The sequence below is a fragment of the Phocoena sinus genome, chromosome 10 (genome assembly GCF_008692025.1).
Source record: "Phocoena sinus isolate mPhoSin1 chromosome 10, mPhoSin1.pri, whole genome shotgun sequence".
NCBI lineage: Eukaryota > Metazoa > Chordata > Mammalia > Artiodactyla > Phocoenidae > Phocoena > Phocoena sinus.
Window position 1 is genome coordinate 82,890,838 of NC_045772.1, and position 24,066 is coordinate 82,914,903.

The window sequence follows — 24,066 nt, forward strand, 5'->3', positions numbered from 1 at the left end:
TGGGAAAGTAAAACAGTGCTGCTGCTTTGGAAAACAGTTTGGCAGCTCCTCACAATGCTAAGTATAGGTTACTACCCAGCAATTCCACTCCTAGGTACACACCCAAGAGAACTGAAAACGTATGTCCACATAAAAGCTTGCACACAAATGTTCATAGCAGTACTGTTCATAAGAGTCAAAAAGTGGAAATAAACCAAGTGTCCAAACTGAGGTATATCCATACAGTGGAATATTATTCAGCCATAAAAAGGAATGAAGCAGTGATATATGCTACAACATGGATAAGCTTTGGAAATGTGATGCTAAGTGAAAGAAGCGAGACACAAAGGTCACATACTGTATGATTCCATTTATAGGAAAATGCCCAGAACAGGCAAATCCAGAGAGATAGAAAGTAGATTAGTGGCTGCCAGATGCTGAGACGAGGGGGAAATGGAGAGTGACTGCTAATCAGTATGGGATTTTTTTTTTAGAGTGATGAAAATATTCTGGAATTAAATCATGGTGATGGCCGTACAACCTTGTGAACATACTAAAAACCACTGAATTAATTGTATACCTTAAAAGGGTGAATTTTCTGCTATGTGAATTATATCTCAATAAGAAACGGATTTATTTTTTAAAAAAAGGAAAAAGAACTGAAAGCTCCAAGCACACAGTAACCCCATCACGGCTTACCTTTTTATCTGAAGGTTCAATTCAGTACAGTCCTCTGATAACTGGCTGTTAGCGTCCTCCAAGCTTTCTAATGCCAATTTAAGCTTATTATTTTCCTCCTCCAATTTCTGCTTGTTGAAATGCAGGTCTGCTACACAGGTAATCAAATCAGGCACCTCTCTGCAGGTGAAAGAATGAATGAGAATAATCTTCAACATCTCTAATCCCCTCCTATCAAAGTAAGGCGAATGGTTAAGCCCAAAACAGGCTTAAATATTCCTGTGAGATTTTCTACTTTGTCTTCATCCATCCTCATAAGTGTAGTTTATTTACACAGTGTTTATTCAAGTACTTATTACAATAGCATCAAAGATTTTTCCAAAATTCCCAGATATTTAGCACCTGCCACTAGTGAAGTCGACTTCTACAGCTTTTATTTCCTCCTTTCCACTTTGCTCCCAACACCTGCCGCTGTCTACACTGAGGAGTTCCTATTTCTGCCTGGGTTATGGAAAGTCCTGAAATAACCTGACACTGCGCTCTTTCAGTCAGGAATCTTGGCAGGTTTGAATAGGCCTTTAACTAGGAAACAATTCCTAGAGTCTTATAATTGTAGCCTGAAGCTCACAATTTAGGACTCATCTTTCCTATCATTTTCTACAGCTTGTTAATGTTTGTGGGTGTCACTCTGGCCCCTGACATGTGATCATAAACCCTGTGAGAGTCAGGACTGTGTGTTTCATGGAGTCCCAGGCCTTCTCTTCCTCTTTGCCATATTTTATTAGAGTTTAGCACAGATTGGCTACATGGGTTCTACTCCACCATTTTTGCATGGATAAACCTGAAGTGGCAAAGATAAAATAAGCAAGGACAGGTCCAGTGGTTAAGACTCTGTGCATCCCGTGCAGCGGGCGTGGGTTCGATCCCTGGTCTGGGAACTAAGATCCCACATGCCACATGCCATGTGGTGTGTGGCAAAAAAATAATATTAAGGAAGGATAGAGTCACCTCCCCTTAATATCTAAACTCACATTTAGCAGAAAACAGCTTTTCTCATTCATATCTAAAAGTATCTATTAAAGAAGTGCTTTAAAAGTAATCCCCCAGGGCTTCCCTGGTGGCGCAGTGGTTGAGAGTCCGCCTGCCGATGCAGGGGACATGGGTTCACGCCCCGGTCCGGGAAGATCCCATATGCCGTGGAGCGGCTGGGCCCGTCAGCCATGGCCGCTGAGCCTGCGTGTCCGGAGCCTGTGCTCCGCAATGGGAGAGGCCACAGCAGTGAGAGGCCCGCGTAACGCAAAAAAAATAAAAATAAAAAAAGTAATCCCCAAAAGAGCTTAAGGTCAATGTCATAATTCTAGTTCAAATGGAATTTGTTCTCCATGGAAAACACATGAAGTCAAAGAAGGAGAAGTGTTTCATGAGTGAGGAAATGTTAATTCATGTCATACTAATCTTCCATAATTTGTGTTCCTAGTGAAACTACTTCTAATGCAATTGAGATAGAATAGGTAAAAGTTAAAAGTAAATTATATTAGCCCTACCACACACACACACAAGAAGAGCTAAGTGACTTTATTGTAAATAAAATACATAAATCTATGAAATAAATAAGAAAATTTGAGGCACTTAAGAAAGCATTGTAAGTTAAGAAAGCATTGTAAGTAAGAATGCTTACAAGACTCCTTTAAACATGTCTCCACCCAAAGCCTCAAAGCTCCGTGATACAGACTCTGTTATATCTGTGGTCATCTTAACTGAAACACATATAAGAGAGGTTTATGAAAAATCCATTTCTCCAAACCACAAGAAAGTGGCAGAACAATCCCAAAGACACACATTCATACTTGCTCCACCTGATTTTCTGCTGTCCTCTTCCAAAGCAGAATTACCCATTCTGCTGCTTGATCCATTATTCACTCCTTCCCTGTAACCAAAAAACAAAACCAATGAGCTAGGATTCTTTGTCAAACCAAAGCTTAGCTAATTTTTCAGTTGTGCTCTGTACTTTCTTATTCAGGTCTTTCTTTCTGAATTTTAAAACCATCTATTCATTCAGCAACTACTTGGAACCCAAAACTGTGCTTAAATACGGTCATAGAAAAGAAATATAAGGCGTACCTCCACCTTCCATAAACTTTTAATCTAACATGAAAAGAGAATGTGCGCACAGAAGTAGGTAGGTGTCGATGTACAGCAGCTTTGCTTAGGGGATGGGAGGTTTCAGTGGGTCAGGAAGTTGATGTAGTTTAAAGGGATAAGTGGACACTTGTAGAGGTAGCAAGACCTGGGCCTTAAAGAATTGGGAAGGAAAAGACACGAACAACTAATACTTTGAGATACACTGATGGTGTTCTTTCTCACGAAAAACCAAGTTGAACCTAGACTAACTGTACCTTGGAACATTTCACACCTGAAATTTGGGGAACCCTCTTCACAGGCCTCTATCCAGGACACCAATGCTAGCTCTAACCCCCAAAATAAACATATTAAAATTTCAACCATTTCTTTTCCGAGAGTCTTTATACTATGATTTTAGTTTTATCACTTAATCTTTCTAAATGCCAAACCCTTAGATTACCTCTCTGGAACAGCTCCAAAAGCCACTCAATTTGTACGTACGTCCCGTTGCATTTCAGTGTGAGATGTCTGTCAGAAGATGACTGAGCAGAGTAACTCAGACATCACTCTTACTATTCCTAGATCTACACCCATCACCATTTCTGAGTTTCTGTTCTGATATTTTGTATTTATATCTCCCATGTTTTTTCTTTTCCTTTCTATTTGTTATAAAAATAAGTTTTCTCTTTAGCCCTCACTCCACTTTATAAATGAATTATTGATACTTTTATTACACAATCAAACCTAAATATTTTAGTAAGAATAGAAAATTCATAAGAAAAGAGGACACAAACTTAAGGTCATCATGCAGAGATAATCATTTTGGAGTATATTCCTCCCAACTTTTCTGTGCATATTTTTATTTCTTGACAAATAAGGGATCGTACTACATATACAGATCTATGGCCGATTGTTTGAAATTAATACATATGAATATTTCTCTTGTCAAGTATTTATCTAATTATAATTTTGAGTGGCTAATTAGGATTCTAGTGTATGGAAGTATTGTAAGTCATTTGTCCAAATATCTGCTTTTAAGTATTTCCATATTTGTTATATTTATTACTATCATAAACAACATTCTGCATATATAGAGTATATGATTGGTTATTTTTCCCGAAGTTACATTATTTGACCACATTACATATTTTTAAGGGTTTGATACACATTCCTAAATTGCCCGTGAAAAACTGTGCTAACTTACACCATTACCAACAAAGTATGAGAGGGCCTGTTTCTCCACCTGCCCTGATGACATGGGATAGAGTCATTCTTCTAAATCTTTGTTAACCTGATGGGCAAAAATGATATGTTCTCTTTCTTTGCATTTCTTTGATTACTAGTAAGATTAGATATTTTAATATATATTTATCTTGCCTTCACAATTAACTCGTGTATAACAAACAACATCTCAGTCACATTTTTTTTTTTTTTTTTTTTAGGTACGCCGGCCTCCCACCGCCGAGGCCTCTCCCGTCGCGGAGCACAGGCTCCAGATGCGCAGGCCCAGCGGCCACGGCCCACAGGCCCAGCCGCTCCGCGGCACGCGGGACCCTCCCGGACCGGGGCACGAACCCGCGCCCCCCACACCGGCAGGCGGACCCCCAACCACTGCGCCACCAGGGAAGCCCCTCAGTCACATTTTTTGAGTCATTATATATCAGGAAACCATTGACCAAAACCGCCTGCCTTGGCCAGGCATGATGATAACCACTTGCATGAACTGTCTCACAACAGGAGGTCCCGTTAAAGAACACAGTACTGGGCTTCCCTGGGGGCGCAGCGGTTAAGAATCCCCCTGCCAATTCAGGGGACACAGGTTCGAGCCCTGATCCGGGAAGATCCCACGTGCCGCAGCGCAACTAAGCCCGTGCACCACAGCTACTGAGCCTGCGCTCTAGAGCCCATGAGACACAACTACTGAAGCCCGTGCGCCTAGAGCCCATGCGCCACAACAAGAGAAGCCACCTCAGCGAGAAGCCCCCGCACCGCAACGAAGAGTAGCCCCTGCTCGCCGCAACTAGAGAAAGCCCGTGTGCAGCAACGAAAAACCCAACACAGCCAAAACAACAACAACAACAACACCACACAGTGCTACCGCAGAAAACTAACCAGGAGAATGTGGGAGGCGCCAAAAAGAGGAAGGAAGAGACTCTATGTCCTGCCAACCTCCCAGAAACCCGCACGCTGGGATCCATCTTGGCAGAGGGATGCGCACGCCACCAGGGAGGATCCTGAGTCAGAATGATGGGTCAGAGACAACACGGAAACTAACCCTATTACCGCAAAACCCGAGACTGCGAGCCACGTGGCAGAGCAGTCCTCCTGGGTTCCCTTACCCTGCTGCTCTCCACCTGGGCACCGCTTCCCAATGAAGTCTCTTGCTTTGTCAGCACATGTGTCTCCTTGGACAATTCATTTCTGAGTGTTAGACAAGGGTGCACTCTCAGGCCCCGGAACGGGTCCCCCTTCCTGCAACATATACATCCTAACCCCGCATGAAATCTAGCAAGTTTTGCCACCGTTTGGGCTTAAAGCGTTCTTTAAGAAAACCCCTAGTACATATCAGCTGGTAGCTGGAGATGGGTGGCTGAGTAAAAGCCCGAGGGTTAGGCTTCCCGTGAAAGAAGATGATGCTTCTCCAGTATCCGCCCAGGGCACCTGATCTCATGGGTACCATGCTCCTTCTCCTTTTCTCAGCTTCACCATCCTTTCCTTTTCCTTTTAGCCTCCCTATATTCTAGGCTTCTAAATTACACTCACTGACTACATCTCCCCACTGACCTTAAAAGGGAGTTCATGCTGAATTTAGATTCATTTGGTGACTTGGTGGTCAGTACCAATAATTTGCTTGACTCTTACGCCAGAAGAACGTAATAATATGTGCTGCCCCTAATCACAATAAATGAATGTTATCATAATTAACATAATAGGTTCTCAAAGTGTGCCCATCACCCCCCACCAACTCCCCCATCAGTATCAGTGTCACCTGGAAACATGCTAGAAATGCAAAGTATCAGGCTTAACCCCAGACCTACTCAATCATGGTGGAGATACCCAACAATCAGGTAGAATACCATTTAGGTGATTCCAGTGCACGCTCAAATGTGAAAAGCACCAGATTACAGTATTTCCATCAGCGCAGAAAACAGTGATTAGCATTCATTGTAAGCCATTGTTAAAACAGAACCTGAAAACACGTCCTGCTGGGACGATGATTACCATTTGTTTCTGCAGTGAGCTATCCATTCTCTCGTGATGGCCTGGAAGGTTTCCAGATTCACATGCATGTCTCTCTTTTCAGGATCGAGCCTGTTCCACAGCTCCTCAAGGCTACCATCTTCAGAACCTTGACTAGTTGTTTGTCTCAGGTAATCTATTACTTTGGTAACTCTGACTGAGCCTTAGGAAGAAGAAAGCCAAGTTAGTTTTCAAAGGTGGGGAAAGATTATTTTTTTAAAATGAGGCACTTAACTCTTTTAGGTCCCTTGGGAACCTAAACGTGCCTTATAACCCTCGCAGTACTGCTGAGTTGGTATCACAGAGTCAAAAGAGCACTGGCCTTGGGTTGGAGTCTAACAGACTAGGGTCAGATCTTGGCTCTGCACTGTATCAGCTGCGTGGCTCTGGGACAATCACTCAACCTCTTTGAGCCTCAGTGTACTTGTCTGTGAGATGATGCTACCACACAGAGTCGCTGTGAGATCTAAATAAGAACGACATATGTATTCAATAATCACTTGTGGGAAGTGATCAAAATGCCACTTGATTTTTGTCTCCCATTCTCTTCTTAAAAAACATTCGGTGAAGGAAGGGTTTCCTCTGCCCTAGATGAAACTTCAGCCTCCAGTAAGTGGTCTGACTTTTATTTGGGGGGAGGGGTAGAAAAGTCATTCTCAGACACAGTCAGTCCTACTATCACGTTCAGAAATTAAAGTCAAACAGACTATGTTAGTTATTAACACACCAATCTTCCTTAAGCATAAGACACGTCTTTTAACTAAGTCCTGACTTAGGCTAGCTGCTTGAAGGGGAGAAGGAAAAGGAAGTAGAAGGTTGATAGGGTAGATGCAGAAGTGAAGATTCTTCCCCCAGGAAGTAAGCAGAGACCCTGCTGTATATATAGAATAAGTCCAGTATATAATTAGAAGGAGGGGAGACTGAACAACTTTAAAGAGAGTATTAATTTAATGGAAAGTGTCATTTGGCTGTGACAGGAAGAAATGGAAGTAAAATTATTAATAATTATTTAGCGAGATGATTTTTATTCCTGTTTGCAGTACAGTTGGAGAGTCAAAAAAACACCTATATCTCATTTTCCTCCACTAAAACTCTGGAACCTGTAACATATACACCTCAAAACTCGAAAGGTCTCCTGTGATGGTTTTGCAACACGTTAACTTAACGGGGCCACATTATTCCGGTTGCGTCTGTCGGGGTGTTTTTGAATGAGATGAACATTTAAACTGGTAGACTAAGTTAACACAGACTGCCCTCCCTAATGTGTGTGGTCCTGGTTAGAACAAAAAGGCAGACCCTTCCCCAAGTGAGAGAGAGTTCTTCCTGCATGACTGCCTTTGAACCCGGACTTGTCTTTTTTCCTGACTTTGGACTCAAACAAAGACATCAGCTCCTTCTCAGTTTTCAGCCTGTCGACCTTTGGACGGGTTCCCTCCTGGTTCTCGGGTGTTTGGACGCTGACTGGGACTAAACCATCATCAGCTCTCCAGGATTTCGGCTTACTCACTCACCCTGCGGATCTTAGAACTTGTCTGCTTCCATAATCATGTGAGTCAATTCTTTACAATAAATCTCTTTATGTCCATTACACACGCACACACATACACACACACCCATTGGTTCTGTTTCTAACACATCTCCCATCTCCCTTCAGTGGAACTTCCTTATTTTCTTCAGGGAAATATTTCCTTAAATTCTGTCCAAACAGAGAGGCTTTGGGGCAATAAGTAAGTCCCATTCATCCTACCAACATAATTAAGAGTATAGGCAAATGTTTTGCTACGAGAATGTTCATTATGGATCATTATGGTGCTGTTTATAATAGAGAAAAAAAATCCAATTGAGACATGTTGTTTAAATATATTATGTTACATCCCCCAAAAGTACAGTATATAAAGCAAATTTGCTGACCCAGACAAGTACTCAAAATTATTAAATGAGCAAAAGCTGATTATAAAGCAAGTCTGGGAACATTCCCATACATACTTAGGGAACTTGTTGTATATAGCTTAAGGAGAAAGAATGACGAAAAACAAGCCTTAAACCATTGTGGTGGTGAGGTGGACAGACTTCAGCGTGCCCCTTTATGATCCCTGCCTCCTAATGTTTACACCCCTGTGTAGTCTCCTCCCTTGATTGTGGGCATGACCTGGGACTTGCTTCTAAACAGTAGAATATGGCAAAGGAGACAGGATTACGTGTATCTAATTGCATGATTAAGTTACATAAGATCACAGTGCCTATCTTGCTGGAGTCATTCCCTTGCTGGCTTTGAAGAGGCAAACTGCCATATTATGGACTACCTATGTTTAGAGGTCCAACTAGTAAGAAACTGTCCAGCTGACAGCAACAAGACTCTGAAGCCCTCAGTACTACAACTGCAAGAAACTAAATTCTGCCACCTAGAGCAGGTCATTCCCCAGTCGAGCCACAGATGAGACAGCTGCCCTGGCCAACATCTTGATTGCAGCCTTGTGAGTGAGTTCCTTACCAGAGGACCCATGTAAACCATGTGTGAATTCCCGATGCACAGAAATTGTGAGGTAGTGAATGTGTGTGGCTTCAAGCCACCAAGTTTGTCGTAATTCAGCGACAGGAGACGACATAAGTAGTTTGGGTACTGCTTATCCGAAACCATTGTGTATGTATTGTAGAAGAAAGCAAAGGAACATTTACACTGGTGTCGCTGAGAACCAAGATTTTCTGTGGTTGAAAAAGGGCATACAGAACATGAGATGAGTAAAAACCCTGTAGTCCTGAATTTGCTTTAGAAGGAAGACTATGAACTCATAATGCAATATATCTTCAAAATTTTCAAGTACTTCTTAGGTCTGCCCACTGAAAATGCCTAGAAACAACCACCATCCCCTGCCCCCAGACTGTGGTCTCTATATATTATTTCCCATTAAAAGGAACCATGGATCCTTGAAGAAATAACTGATTCCAAGGTTGGGACAGGAAATATATGAGATAAGCCTAAAAACTTTTATAATACTAGGGAAAACAAGGAAGCTACTAAAAAGGATGGGGATGTCTCAAAATTATTAGTACCTGGGACACCTGGTTGCTCCAGGAAGTAATGAGATGCTCAAAGAAAGATGGGGACAATGCAGACAGACATAGGAGCCAGCTTAAAGGATATCTTGCCGGCCAACTCTGGGACAATTTGAGCATCAAAATAAATAATGATAGGGCTTCCCTGGTGGCGCAGTGGTTGACAGTCCGCCTGCCAATGCAGGGGACATGGGTTCGTGCCCCGGTCCGAGAAGATTCCATATGCTGCGGAGCGGCTGGGCCGCGTGAGCCATGGCCGCTGAGCCTGCGCATCTGGAGCCTGTGCTCCACAACGGGAGAGGCCACAACAGTGAGAGGCCTGCATACCGCAAAAAAAAATAAAAAAATAAATAATGATAGTAACAGATTATATATATTGAATTAAGAAGAATCCAGAAATTCATAGTGATATTAATTCATTTAATTAGAGAAATGGTAAAACCCTGATGATAGATTGACAAGTAAAAAATATAGAAAGAATATTGGAAATTGAAAATTTTCTATTTGGCAACACCATGGTAAGAATTGATTTAGGCAAGAAATATCAGTAGATGCTATGTTTCTGATCACCAATTCCAATGTGTAGGGTTCTTCCCCCTCCCTCCTACCCCATCCCACAACATACACACATCCAAGCAATTCTCGAGACACTGGGTGTTCTACAGTTCAACCCAATTCTGACACTACCTATGTGGTGATAGTGTCAGAGCCATGGGTTAATGGCTCAGTCTTACAAAACTGACCCCACCCCCTGTAGACACCAATTCAAGGCCGGGTTATCACCTGTGCTTCTGATGGACCAGCTATAGATTGGAGGTTCCCATGACTCCTCTTTGTGTTCCATTAATTTGCTAGAGCAACTCACAGAACTCAAAGAAAATTTTTACTTAACTATATCACCAGTTTATTATACAAGGATATAACTCAGGAACAGCCAGATGGAAGAGATGTACAGGGCAAGGTATGGGGAAAGGGCATGGAGCTTCCGTGCTCTGCCCAGCATGCCACACTTTCCAAATCTCCACGTGGAAGCTTTCCAAACCTCTCCTTTTGGGTTTTTATGGTGGCTTCGTTACATAGCATGATTGATTAGATCATTGGCCATTGGTGATGAAACTCAATCTCCATCCCCTCTCCCCTCCCTGGAGGTCTGGGGAGTGGGACCGAAAGTTCCAACCACCTAATCACATGATTGGCTCCATTGGCAACTAGCCCTCATCCTAAGGTGGGGTCCAAAAGTCATTTCATTAACATAAAAAAGGCACCTTTATTGCTCTCATCACTTAGGAAATTGTAATGGTTTTAGGAGCTCTGTGCCACAAATGGGACAAAGACCAAATATATACTACTTATAATAAATCATAATATCACAGATGCTAAAACTAGTGAGTGAAAGTTTGATGACGAACAGAATGTTTACATAGATTCAAAGTATCTTCCCATATTTATTAATTACTGATGAAATAAAAATTCATATTCTAAGGCAAGTCAAGGAAAATTTAAACATAAAATATTTCCTCTGCTCTTTGGCCTCCTCTCTACCCTCTACTGTGCACTGTGTATCTACATTATGCATCCCAAACATCCCCATCAGCAGAAATACCTGCTCAACCAAAAAGAGCAACATTCTCTGAGCAACAGTAAGACAAATCCGTAGGACATAACCTTCCTTCTTAATCTTGTAAGGAGCCACGATGACCCACGATGACCCACGAACAACTACTCGCTTTGCATGCTTAGATCTGGATTGTGTAGACTGTCAGTAATATGTCGTTGAATGTACAGCCCTCTGTCTCAAAATGTGCTTTGATCTTTAACAGGCAGAACAGTTCTCAGAGCTTTCGGAAAGGCTGTTTCTGAGTTATAATCCTCAATTTGCCTCGAATAAAATTTTCCATTTCTTTCTTAGATCGACTGATTGATTTTTTTATAGCCATTATAAAGGAAAAATAGTAACTTTACAATAGGGATATTTGGCAGACACCACACTAATCAAGTGATCAAAGTTAAAAATCCTGAAATATTGTACGGAGAAGAACATAACATCACTTCCGTAGTGTGCCTGCAAAAATGTAGAACCTGAATAATCAAGAGGAGATATCATGGACTTCCCTGGTGGCGCAGTGGTTGGGAGTCCGCCTGCCGATGCAGGGGACACGGGTTCGCGCCCCGGTCCGGGAAGATCCCACATGCCGCGGAGCGGCTGGGCCCGTGAGCCATGGCCACTGAGCCTGCGCGTCCGGAGCCTGTGCTCCGCAACGGGAGAGGCGGCAGCAGTGAGAGACCCGCGTACTGCAAAAAAAACCCAAAAAACAAAAAAAAAAAAAAGAGGAAATATGAGACGTTCTACAAAGTTACTGGCATATACTCTTCAAAAATTTCAAGGTCATAAAAGACAAGGAATCGAGGAACTCCTCCAGATTTAAGGAGACTAAAGAGATGTGACAACTGAATTCGATCCTGGACATGGAAACAAAAAAATCTATAAAGAATATTATTGGGAAAAATTGACAGAATTTGAATATAGACTTTTAAATTAGATAATAATATTGTATCAAGGTTAAATATCCTAATTTTGACAATCATTCTGTGGTCATGCAAGCAAATGTCCTTTGTAGGAAATACACACTGATGTACTTAGGGGTAAAAAGGCACAATATCTGCAATTCACTCTCAATCAGAAGCACAATCAAGCTTTTATCCTGCCTTTCCTTTGGGAAACAAGACTCAGCCACAGCCAAATAGTTGCTAGGCAGGGTAGAGTTTCTTTTTATAGATATTCCAGCTGATAAAATAGGAAGGAATAATAGACTATCACCTTTCACAACACCTAATGAAAGAATAAATCTAGGCCTTCATCCTCAAATAGTTCTGTCTTCTGATAAAAATATATACACCGTCTATGCGGAATCTTGCCAAAAGGAGATACAAAACTTTTATCTGATCAAACCTCTAAATGTAGGGGACAAAGAAACAGGTTGTGTTTCTAAGACCACACAATCACCAAAATTCAGACTGGGGGAAACTATGAGATAAAAGAATCAGTTTCATTAACAAATACCTTAAAATACAAAAAAGAGAGAATAGGAAGGGAAATAGAGAGAAGCTAGACGACCAATAACAATGAACAAACTTTTCTTGGATATTGATTGGAACAATTAAACTGTTTAAGAAAAAATAAATTTCTCACACAAATGAGAAAACAAATGCTGATAAGATTTTTTTTTTTTTTTTTTTTTTTTGCGGTACGTGGGCCTCTCACTGTTGTGGCCTCTCCCGTTGCAGGGCACAGGCTCCGGACGCGCAGGCTCAGGGCCATGGCTCACGGGCCCAGCCGCTCCGCGGCATGTGGGATCTTCCCGGACCGGGGCACGAACCCGCGTCCCCTGCATCGGCAGGCGGACTCTCAACCACTGCACCACCAGGGAAGCCCCGATAAGATATTTGATAATAAGAAAGTATGTCACCTTTTTAGTCATAAAAATGACATTGTATAGTTGTGTCTGAAGTCAGTCTTTATCTTTTGAACGTACTGAAATATTTACAGGTGAAATAATATGATGTCATGGATTTGTCTCAAACTAATCCAGAGTGGAGGAGAGGAAAGTGGGTGGGGCTAGAAATGAGACATCATTATCTACGACACTATTTACATTATAAGGGTTATACCTCTTTACTCCTGTATATGTTTGTAATGTTCTATAATAAAGAAGTTTTAATCCAAATAAAACAAAACCATATTGACCAAGGAATTTGTGGAAGGTTATACAACAAACCATTAACAATGCTTACTCAGGGAAACAGAATTACTGATGAGTTTTTTCCCTTCTTTTCTATCTATTATTAATTTTATTACAGTGATCACAAGCCATTTACATGCTAAAAATTGCGGAAATTTTAAAAAGAACACATCTCTAAGACAAACAGAACTGAAAATCTAAAATTAACTCAAAAATTTGAGCTAAATTTGTGTAGCAGTTTTATATGTATGAAGTATATATCTCTTGTGAGGAAACAACTATGAGAGGTAAGTAGTTCCAGTCAATGATTGCAGCTGGTAAATCAGTTGATAAGCTCAATAAAATCATTCAAGACACTGTAAAATATGTAAAACAGGTACAAAGAAATTAACCAACCTCTAGACGGCCACTCTTCCTCCCAAATTAGGTTGTACCCACCACGTGTGTAGACACAGATGCACAGAGCACCACACATAAGCCATTTCCCTTTCTCTTGCAATAGAAAGTTACAATGACGCGATGAGTACCACCGAACATTTGAGCAGATAATTTTCGACTGACCTCTGCATTTGGTGTCACATGCATTAAAAATACTTGTAAGCAACTCCTCTTCACAGGTCCTGTTATTGCTATAGGTTACATCTTCCTTGCCATCATCAGTTCCTTGTTTCCACCCTAGGAGAAGAAAAAGTTTGCATATCCAGATGCTTTTCTGTGCTAATATGCTTAATTGCTCATTTTTTTTTGTTTTAATTTTAACAAGAAAACATATTTAAATAAAGAGCAGTCCACAATACTGGTTACTTAACTTGAATAGATCAAGCAGAAAAAGTGGTCTTGAAGGGTCTCTGATTATTCATTTTCCTTTCCTTATAAGTTTTATAAAGGTAGAATAAAAGGAGAGATGATGAAGAGGGAAATGAGCTTTACTGCCCTGTAACGTTAGAAGCACTCTGTGAAAAAGCAAATAGTGTAGCACAAATAGAAATATTTTAAGGAAAAATAGAGGGAACGTAAAAATTAGCTCTACAGAAAATGTGCCATTTTACATTGTTTTGTTTTTCAGGGCCTATCACATATGGGACTCTGTAAGCAATCCTCTAAATAGAATTCCAAAATTTCATTGAAATTGGCCTCCAAAATTTACATTCTCCCCTGGTCTACTTTATTGGCTCTACATTTTCTTACATGTTTTACTCTCACAAACACAAAAAATGCTAAAATGGTAGTTTTCAGCAAGGCATGTTGGAACTTTAGCTCCCCTGTATCTATGTCTTCCCATCATGCCATTCTAATTTGCCCAAGAGAAAGTTTGTTTTCAGGTCAGCAGAGAAATGCCAATGATTATGATTGTAAATACAATCTAGAATTTCTATCAGGTTTATAATTGAAAGCATAGAAAATACTTATATTTCACATCTAAGAGTTTTTTAAGAGAGTAAAAAACAATTTCAAGGGAAAGATGGATGCTTCCCTCCAAGTTTCGATAATGTACACTGGTATTTCATTTTAGTTCAGGTATTCTCATAGTGATATGCTCAAGGCTTTATCAGAAGAACAAATATTAAAAGATGAATATTTACCCTCTTCATTCAGAGATAATTTTTTCACCACTGAATCCTGAGGAGTAAAAAATTCGGAGCTCTGATTAGAGGTGGAATCAAAGTCGAGGGTTAAGGCGCTAAAATCATTTTCACTACAACAGTTTTTCAAATCCTTGTTAGAGAAGAGTTCCCTTTTTCTGATCTGCGGTATCAAAGATGTGTAATTCTGGGAGCTCTGTGATCTAGGCCTTGAGATGTTTTCCGAGCTTGTGAGGATAAGAGAATATGTGGCATACTCAGGAGAGCTGAGATGAGAGATGGATGGGGTTCTTGGAGACGCTCGTTGAGGATGTGAAGTAAAGGCACCAACTTTCTCAGGGCTTGAGGAGCGAGGGTCGGGCAGAGGAATGGCAGCAGTCATCATTTTCTTCAGTACCTCTTCAAAGTCTTTCTTGGGGTTAGTCTGTGGACTGTCAAACCTGCTAGATTGGTATCTGATAATCTGTTGGATGGGATTTGTACTCTCTTCTCTCTTTTGGATGGCTTGGATTTTTCTACAGATGCTTTGCACCGGGTTATGCCGCTTCTCAGTTGCTTTCTTGACAGAGGCCATTGTTGACTTTCCTCCAATGAGACAGAGGAAGTGGCTATAAAGTACTGGCAAAAGTAGACATGTTTTTCAAAGTTAGCATTGTCCTAACAACAATGTAGCAATAGCTATTTATTCCCAAACCGACTTTGGTGGGATCAAGATGCCTTTAAACAGCTATCTTTAAACAACTGCTTTTTTATATTTAAGTATAGTTGATTTACAATGGTGTGTTAGTTTCAGGTGTACAGCAGAGTGATTCAGTTATACAGATTCTCTTCCATTATAGATTATTACAAGATATTGAATATAGGTCCCTGTGCTATACAGTAAGTCCTTGTTGTTTAAACAAATTTCCGCATGTCTAACTTTGGCCCTCAAATTTCTAGAAAATAATAACCGCTCACATATATAAAGTATTTCCCATGAGCCAGGCGTGGTACTAAGTTCTTTATATGTATCAACTCATTCATCCTCAGAACAACTCTATGAGGCAAGCATTACTATTCGCTCCATTTTCAGGCACAGAGAGAATAGGGACGTACCCAGAGTCACCTTAGATAAGTTCCAGAGTCCAGATTTGAACCCAGTTATTCCTGCTCCAGAGGACCCCTAACCACATTGCTTTTCATGTATATGTCAAATATGATGATGGTGATGATATGAAAGCTCCCATTTGAGTACCTATTCTGATTCTCAGCTATTGAGAACTTAATAAATATCCCCTTTATTGAGCATTTTACATGTATTATGTCTAAACTTCACACAAACCCCATCAGATATGTAGAAATATCCCCTTTTCACAGATAATAAAACTAAGTCTCAAAAAGGTCAAGTAATTTTCTATTGGTCACATCTCTAAGATCTGTGCCAAAGGTGGTCTGAGTGCAGCATCATTTTATTTAATGGCAGCATATATGACCTTTAAAAAAAAAAAAGCATGATCTCACTTCTTATAAGATAGTAATTAAAGAACTTGGAAACAAATCCAAAATTTTGCCTAAACTGGTAAAATTTAATCTATGCAAAGAGTTACAATACCTTGAATAGTTATAAACAAATAGTTGAATAATTACAAAAAGTTTGAAAGTTATGATTTTTAGAACCTTAACAAAAATTTCCGTTCAGGGCTCTTTTTAAAAAGTCCCCTAAAAGAAAATAAACAAAGGGGCATTTAGAAAGACTGGGAAGAAGAAGATACTCAAAATCTTCTCAATCTGGCTCATTTTACCTCAAGATGTTGGCCACCAGCTACAGCTAATGAAGTTTCCATCAACAGAATCCTTCTCTATTTAAGGTAATGGTCATCTTCGAACCTTTATGTTGTCAATTGACAATACCCTCCTCTCTGTCTATTCAAGGCTTATCTTTCAATGCCAAGCCTGAAACACATTGCCCTATTAAAATCTTGGAATCAGTGTATACTCAACGAACTCAAGCTTTCTGTTCTCTCCTAGGATGTATAACTGCACTGTACATGCTGTCATTTAATTAGATTTTGTCTTGGACTGTTTCAAATGTGTATGTACATTGTCTCCTCAATAACACTTTTAATTTCTTGTATTCAAAAGCCGTGATGTGATTCTCTTTTAGATACTCAATACGTTATTGTTGGCATTGCTGATAATCCACAGTTGTATGTAATACAAATAATTACAAGGCTTGTGGACTTGTCCCCCAGCTGCAGTGAGTGTTGACTCTCAACGACTTGCAGCTACTAGTCTTTCTGGAGAATTTCCCCTATCCAAATGGGAGCTTCTCATTGCTCAGGTGGGAGGTTGGCAGTGAAGTAGTGGTAATGACAGAAGAGAATTCACCTGAGAATACAGGCATTCCAAATCTACGGCTGGTTGTGGTGGGGACACGGAAGGAGCCATCTGACTTCCCCGTATCAAGTAAAGACCCTCTTAAAGACTGGCTAAGTATCTGTCAGTGTTCTCAATGTGATGTGACTGTTTTTCCCTTCTAGAGCCAGTGAACTGAGGGACAGGTTGAGCTTGGAGCTAACCGAAGCCCTAGAACTTGAACCTCAGGCTCCTAGATCTGTCTGCCTAAGAACATCTGTGAACCTCTATGTGGGATGCTATTTGAGCCCCATTGAAAAGCCTCCCTCTGTGGGCATTTGTGACTGATCCAGATGAATGTTCCGAGTATATTAGACACTACATTTCTATCTGCTTTTCCGAGACGTTTTTCTCCTCCTACCATCTGTTTTCTAAACGTCCATGACTCACCTAAGTGAGCCCTGCTCCACGGTCTCCTGTCCGTCCTGTCCAAACATTTTTTTTAGTTTTAGATCCTGGCAGAAAAGATTTACTGCAATCTGCCAAAACACTTAAAAAAATACAAGCCTAACTTGCTTTGTGCAATAACTGTCATTGAAAGAGTACTAACTGAAAATTAAAAACCGAAGGTTAACTGTACTAGTAGAATCGGTTGCTTGGAGTCTCTCTTTTACAAGGAATTTCCTCCTTATTTATTTGTTTTAGGTGATTGAATATTTACTATGTAAAGATGGTACACTTGTAGAAATCCCAATGGCTTCTTTTGTTTTTAAATTCTCTGAACCTCAGTTGTACTCCATACCATTCATTCCTTTAGACATTCAAGCCATATCTATTAAGTACCTAAGATGTGCTAAACCCAGTGCAGATATGGGTGGCACAATGACAAGCAAAACAGAATATCTGCTCTCCTAAAATTTTTGGTCTGTGAGAGCTACAGATAAAAACAAGTAAGATACTGGGCTTCCCTGGTGGCTCAGTGGTTGGGAGTCCGCCTGCCAATGCAGGGGGACGCCGGTTCCTGCCCCGGTCCGGGAGGATCCCACATGCCGCGGAGCGGCTGGGCCCGTGAGCCATGGCCGCTGAGCCTGCGCGTCCGGAGCCTGTGCTCCGCAGCGGGGGAGGCCACGGCAGTGAGAGGCCCCCGGACCGCAAAAAAAACAAACAAACAAATAAGATACTAAAATTGCCAGATTAAGTCCAGGATGTTGAATAAAGTTTGAATTTCAGATAAACAATGGCTAATTTTTTTAGTGTAAGTATGTCGCAGGCATCAAAAAGTTGCACAGGAAAAATCTATACTGAAAAATTATTTGTTGGTTATCTACAACTCAAATTTCTCTGGGTATCTTGCATTTCTAACTAGCTAAATCTAACAACCCTAAAGCCTAGAGATAATAAATAATTACACACTAGGAAAGAAAAGTGCTAGGGGCTATGAGAGTATATAATAGGGGTTATCCTAGTTTGGGAGGAAGGACAGGGAAAAATTGGGAGCATCTATTATGTGTCATGCACTGTGCATAGTGTTATACGGATTGTTTGCTAAATCCAAGGGTATAAACAGAAAATTAAGTGGAATCATAAATCTGCTGTAGGAATGTCTATTTAGATTCACATTAGATAAATGTAATATAAAATATTAGAGATTATCCAAACAAGTTATTTCACTAATTTTATTTCTTTATTTCTCCTCTTGTTTTACCTATATCCCATTGTTCTCATTTCTAGAATGAGTCCCGTTATTATTATTGCCTGAATTGCCTTGTTGTATGTAGCAAAGCTCTTGAATCAACACGTTTCAACCATCTCCCTGATCCAGAACTATAAAGCAGTAATTAAAAACCTCTAATGCATGGCAACATCTATAAAACAAGTGTGATTTATTTCTTATCTGAAGTAAGATTATTCTCGCCAGTAATGTAACTACAGAGTTCAACATTAATCTCTAAGACATTTGCACTCTTTGAGACTTACAGAAAATTTTCTACATTTGTTCTGAGTTCCTAAAGAAGTCTTCAATAGATTAGAATAAATTCACCATGTATATATAACATAGACACTATCTCATATGCCTTAGGAATTTACAAAAAATATTAGAGCATAATTTGTGTTTTCAATATCCATATTCTTCAGTCACTAAGAAAACAGTTGGATTTCTTTGCAAAGAAAGACAAGATTTACACAGCGATACAAAAATAACATCCTTGAAGATTTTTAGAAAGATTTCTGAATCAAACTCTGACTCAAAAAAGATTATGTTGACAATGTAATTATCTTTTCTTTAACAACCATTTAAAGTTCTTCTCCCTTTACTAATAGTTATTGCTTGAATGTTGAACTTCCAAACTTAAGATCAAGTAGGCTTATTTTAACAATCACTTGTTAATTAATTATGAAATCCAGGCAAATCTTTCATGACTCAACCTAAGTGAATTCCACTTGGTGGTTTAATTAAGGCAAAACCCTTAATTAATGTATGTAAAAAATGTAAATACATATGTTTATGTAGATAGATAAACAAGGGGCTCCTTTTGCCAAAAGAGTCCTTTACTAACAATTAGATGCCGGTAAACTTTTTTTTTTTTAACATCTTTACTGGAGTATAATTGCTTTACAATGGTGTGTTAGTTTCTGCTTTATAACAAAGTGAATCAGCTATATGTATACACATATCCCCACATCTCCTCCCTCTTGTGTCTTCCTCCCACCCTCCCTATCCCACCCCTCTAGGTGGTCACAAAGCACTGAGCTGATCTCCCTGTGCTATGTGGCCGCTTCCCACTAGCTATCTATTTTACATTTGGTGGTGTATATATGCCCATGCCACTCTCTCACTTCATCCTGGCTTACCCTTCTCCCTCCCTGTGTCCTCAAGTCCATTCTCTATGTCTGCGTCTTTATTCCTGTCCTGCCCCTAGGTTCTTCGTAACCATTATTTTTTTTTTTAGATTCCATATATATGTTAGCATATGGTATTTGTTTTTCTCTATCTGACTTACTTCACTCTGTATGACAGACTCTAGGTCCATCCACCTCACTACAAATAACTCAGTTTCGTTTCTTTTTATGGCTGAGTAATATTCCATTGTATATATGTGCCACATCTTCTTTATCCATTCATCTGTTGATGGACACTTAGGTTGCTTCCATGTCTTGGCTATTGTAAATAGAGCTGCAATGAATATTGTGGTACATGACTCTTTTTGAATTAGGGTTTTCTCAGGGTATATGCCCAGTAGTGGGATTGCTTGGTCATATGGTAGTTCTACTTTTAGTTTTTTAAGGAACCTCCATACTGTTCTCCATAGTTAGATGCCAGTAAACTCTTTATTGACACATAAGAAGAAACATCTGTTCACTGAGATGTTCCCAGGAAACTCATCTTTAGGGAGACCAGTGGGAGAGCAGAGCATGGATTTCTACTTAACCAGTAAACTTTATATTTGCCAAATCACACTGTTTTTAGTCTCTTTGTGACTAGTATATAATGTGATAAAATAATAACACTTTTCCCCACCCTCTCTAGATAGATGGTAGCAGCTGTTAATCAAAATGATTTGCAAACCACAAGTCCCAGATTTAGTAAATGCTCAGTGAGTCTGCCATCTACAAACCTTTTTCATTTCTAATAATTGCAAGCTGGTGAGACTGGAAGCATCTCCTCCCACCACTTACTTAACCTTGTTATATTAAGCTCCTTGTCTGGGTCATACCAAGCTTATAAACATCTCATATTGGAACCATTCCTGAAATAGCACAGTCACAGATTATGCTTCTGAAAACTGTGTTCTTCTGTTTCAGTCCTTATTATAAGAAGTCTGGTTTTCTTCTCAGAGACCAGGGAAAAACCTATGATATATCTCTAACTCCAAGAATTCGGGTGTTCCCACATTCTGACAGTCTACAAAACCACATGACCACTTTCTACTAACACACATTCCAAATGACCAAGGCTAGAGACAACAACTCAGTGCTTTACCCTCTGAAAACAATTCTGGGATTTGTTTCCAAAAAAACGTTTTTGGGGAAGCTAGCTTTATCGCTTTCAGCTACTCATCTTTTCTCCCAATGTTTTCAGTGTTTTGGGTTTTTTTCCTACAGTTGTTTCAAATTTTCAGTGAGCTCTGTTGAACCTCCGTGTATCAAGTTTGGAGGTTTGTCTCATTCACAACAAACACATCGAACTGGAGACAATACAGTAGCTACATCTGGGGTTGCTTTTCCCTGTTTAGGGAAGGATTTTCTTGACTTTCGATGACTAAGAGCCACCATCAGCCAAAGTTTCATTATTTGCTCCGGGAAAACTCACCACCTTATTTTCACTTCCCTTCACCAGCATCCAAGAACCGTCTTCTGAGAACTGGAAATGGAGAGAGAGGCCTGTGGGATCAGATGATGTGGGTGGAGCTAACGTCTGCCAGGTGGTATGGAGCGAGGTGAGGCACAAAGGCTGGAGAAGAGGGAAGCCACTCACCAGCTACACCTGTCTCTCGGGTTCGGCGAGGCTCACGGGCGTATGGGCGTGAGGAAAGGCACGGGGAGGCTGGGGACTAACTACAGCTTGCTGAGGATCGGCGCCGTAGTGTGCTCGCCACCCCGTAATCACGCTATCACAAAATGAAGATCATCTAGAATATACTCTCTAATCAGGATGAAAAGTCTTTTTTTTTGTTTATTTTGTTTTGTTTTTTCGGTATGCGGGCCTCTCACTGCTGTGGCCTCTCCCGTTGCGGAGCACAGGCTCCGGACGCGCAGGCTCAGCGGCCATGGCTCACGGGCCCAGCCACTCCACGGCATGTGGGATCCTCCCGGACCGGGGCATGAACCTGCATCCCCTGCATCGGCAGGTGGACTCTCAACCACTGTGCCACCAGGGAAGCCCGAAAAGTCACTTTTTAAATTAAATTTCATATGTTTCTATTGGGCCAAATGCCGTATGGTTTCTCAAAGATTAATGCTATTAATCATTGCATCCTTTATGGGACCCTATCTGGTTTGGAAGACACAGCATATAAATTATGCAAACTGCAGTAAATGAGCAAAGAAGTAGATGAGTGGTACATTAAGCTCCAAGGGACGTCAGGATAGGGTGAGTTCAATGTGGGTTAAGAAGCCATTATAAAGTATTGTAGGTGGGATATAAGCTGGGCTTTAAATAATACATTATTTTGCATAACAGGGGCTTGGACACACCTGTGAGGTGGGGCGAGACTGAGTAAAGCCTAGTGGTGAGATTAAGCTTGTTGTTTTGGCAGCACTGGGTAAACAGCCTGATGGAACCGTGAAATAGGTGGGAGGGGGTGGAATAGCGCAAAAAATGTAAGTTTAAGTAGGGAGGACACAGGCAGATTCAGAAATAAACGAAACCTCATATAACGCCATTTCCCAACCAAGGAAATGATATTCAGCTGTGACAAGCATCTTAAAAACAGGACAAAACAAACCCACCACAAAACAAACAAACAAAAGCAAACCAGAATCAGGGTTCCAAATGTACAACCCGAAGCATCATAACTGGAACATTTTGTTCTCAAACTGGTAGGTTCACTTACTACCTGTGGTGCTTCCCCAGCCCGACCTCTGCAGTCCCTAATCACATGCTTCACAGACCTTAGCATCGGTGATTTCCTACTTCTCCCCTCTTTTCTCTCTTCCCCCACTCTGCATAGGATGCTCTGAAAATCTATTTTTGGAATATCAAGATTTTTATATATGCTCCTATGCTTGTGGGTCATCATCATTTCTGTCACCAGGCAAGAGGGAGAGGAAGTGTAGTTCTTAAGAACTGGGGCTCTAGTTTCAAATAACCTGGGCCAAATCCTAGCCCTTCTGCCCACTAGGGAAAACATTGAATACCCAAAGTGGTCTCTGATAGTACATTATAAAGAAAAATTCTATATTTTTTTGAATTTTATTTTATTTATTTTTTATACAGCAGGTTCTTATTAGTTATCTGTTTTACACATATTCGTGTATATATGTCAATCCCAATCTCCCAATTCATCCCACCACGCCCCCTCCACTGTCCCACCTTGGTGTCCATACATTGTGACAAAGTATTGATATTTAATTCTCTGTGCCTCAGTTTCTTCGTCTGCAAAATTGCATCAATATTATGAATGACCTCCTGAGTTTACTGCAAGGATTAAATGAGATAACATATGTATGATACACTTTCTGAAACTCAGTGTATTTATTCGGATATTAAATGTCCTCTTAAAGCACAAAATAGTGCCAGAAATAACTAATTAACGCACTCCTCTCATTAGACTTGCCCTGTTTAATTTCCCATGAAATGAACTCTCTTATAACATCCACGCTTGTGATCTTCTTATCAATCCACAGATACCGAAACTAGCAACACCCAGAGAGATTTTCCTCCTAGTCATAAAGGAAGCCAGTGGCAGAGCCAGAAATAATATTCAAATTCTGAATCCACTAGACTGTATCACCTGTCTGGCAAACTCTACTCTTTCTTCCTCCTCCAAATGAATGTTTCATACCTGATGTTTCTCAGAGCAGTGAAACGAGTAACCTGAATTTATTCAGGAATAATCTGAATAAATTCCAATGGCTCTGCAATGAATTGAATAAACATGTTATTTCATCACTTATTATTTATCACTTATTTATTTCATCACTTTTTATTGTTTGCCTTGGGCTGATTCTAACAGAATACAGTCGCCTCTGGGTATCCATGGGGGATTGGTTCCAGGACCTGCTTGGATACCCAAATCTGTGGATGCTCAAGTTCCTTATGTAAAGTGACATAGTATTTGCATATAACTAAACAGCTTCTCCAGCCCTGAAAACATGCTTTGTTAACAGGGGAGGGAGTACAAAGGGATAAAATGCAGACTTTACCCCAAAAGAGCCAAGATGGGGCTTTGGCTTTTGGATATACTGCACGTAGGATGGATAACATGTTTCCTTGCCAAGTCATTTCCCTTTAAGGTAGGTTGACCAGACAGGGCCCCTGGTATTGCCAGACCTGAAAACAACTCTCTGTCTTGCTATAATTAGAGAACCTTTAAGAAATGCCATCCCCAACTCTTCAAAATTACATTTCAAGGAAATTAAATCTTGTTGCGTAAATAGGTAAAAAAAAAAAAACTATTCAAATAACATATATCCCCTTCTCTCTAATGCAGTCTTTTCAAAAATTTTTTAACGAATTTTCTTTTTTTTTTTTTTGGCGTGCTGCTCAGCACATGGGATCTTAGTTCCCTGACCAAGGATTAAACCCATGCCCCCTGCAGTGAAAGCATGGAGTCTTAACCACTGGACCTCCAGGGAAGTCCCTCTAATGCAATCTTTAATGTTGCTAGACGTTA

The 24,066-nt window shown here is 40.4% G+C and overlaps 2 protein-coding genes across 2 annotated transcripts in view; one reads left to right on the plus strand and one right to left on the minus strand.

Annotated features, from left to right (window-relative positions):
• LOC116760037 (lymphoid-restricted membrane protein) overlaps positions 1-14,969 on the minus strand; it is a 43,025-nt gene extending 28,056 nt beyond the window's left edge. The window contains exons 1-6 of the mRNA XM_032644242.1: positions 14,396-14,969; positions 13,374-13,487; positions 6,001-6,181; positions 2,505-2,584; positions 2,336-2,414; positions 679-837 (exon numbers count right to left, since the gene is read on the minus strand). Of these exons, the coding sequence (XP_032500133.1) occupies positions 679-837; positions 2,336-2,414; positions 2,505-2,584; positions 6,001-6,181; positions 13,374-13,487; positions 14,396-14,969 (1,187 nt within the window). The remainder of the gene's footprint in view (positions 1-678; positions 838-2,335; positions 2,415-2,504; positions 2,585-6,000; positions 6,182-13,373; positions 13,488-14,395) is intronic.
• A 6,813-nt stretch (positions 14,970-21,782) lies between these two features.
• On the plus strand, positions 21,783-23,645 carry C10H12orf77 (chromosome 10 C12orf77 homolog). The gene is given in 3 exon segments (XM_032646968.1): positions 21,783-21,821; positions 23,078-23,208; positions 23,561-23,645. Coding segments are annotated over 3 exon segments (255 nt in total).
• The last annotated feature ends 421 nt before the right edge of the window (positions 23,646-24,066 follow it).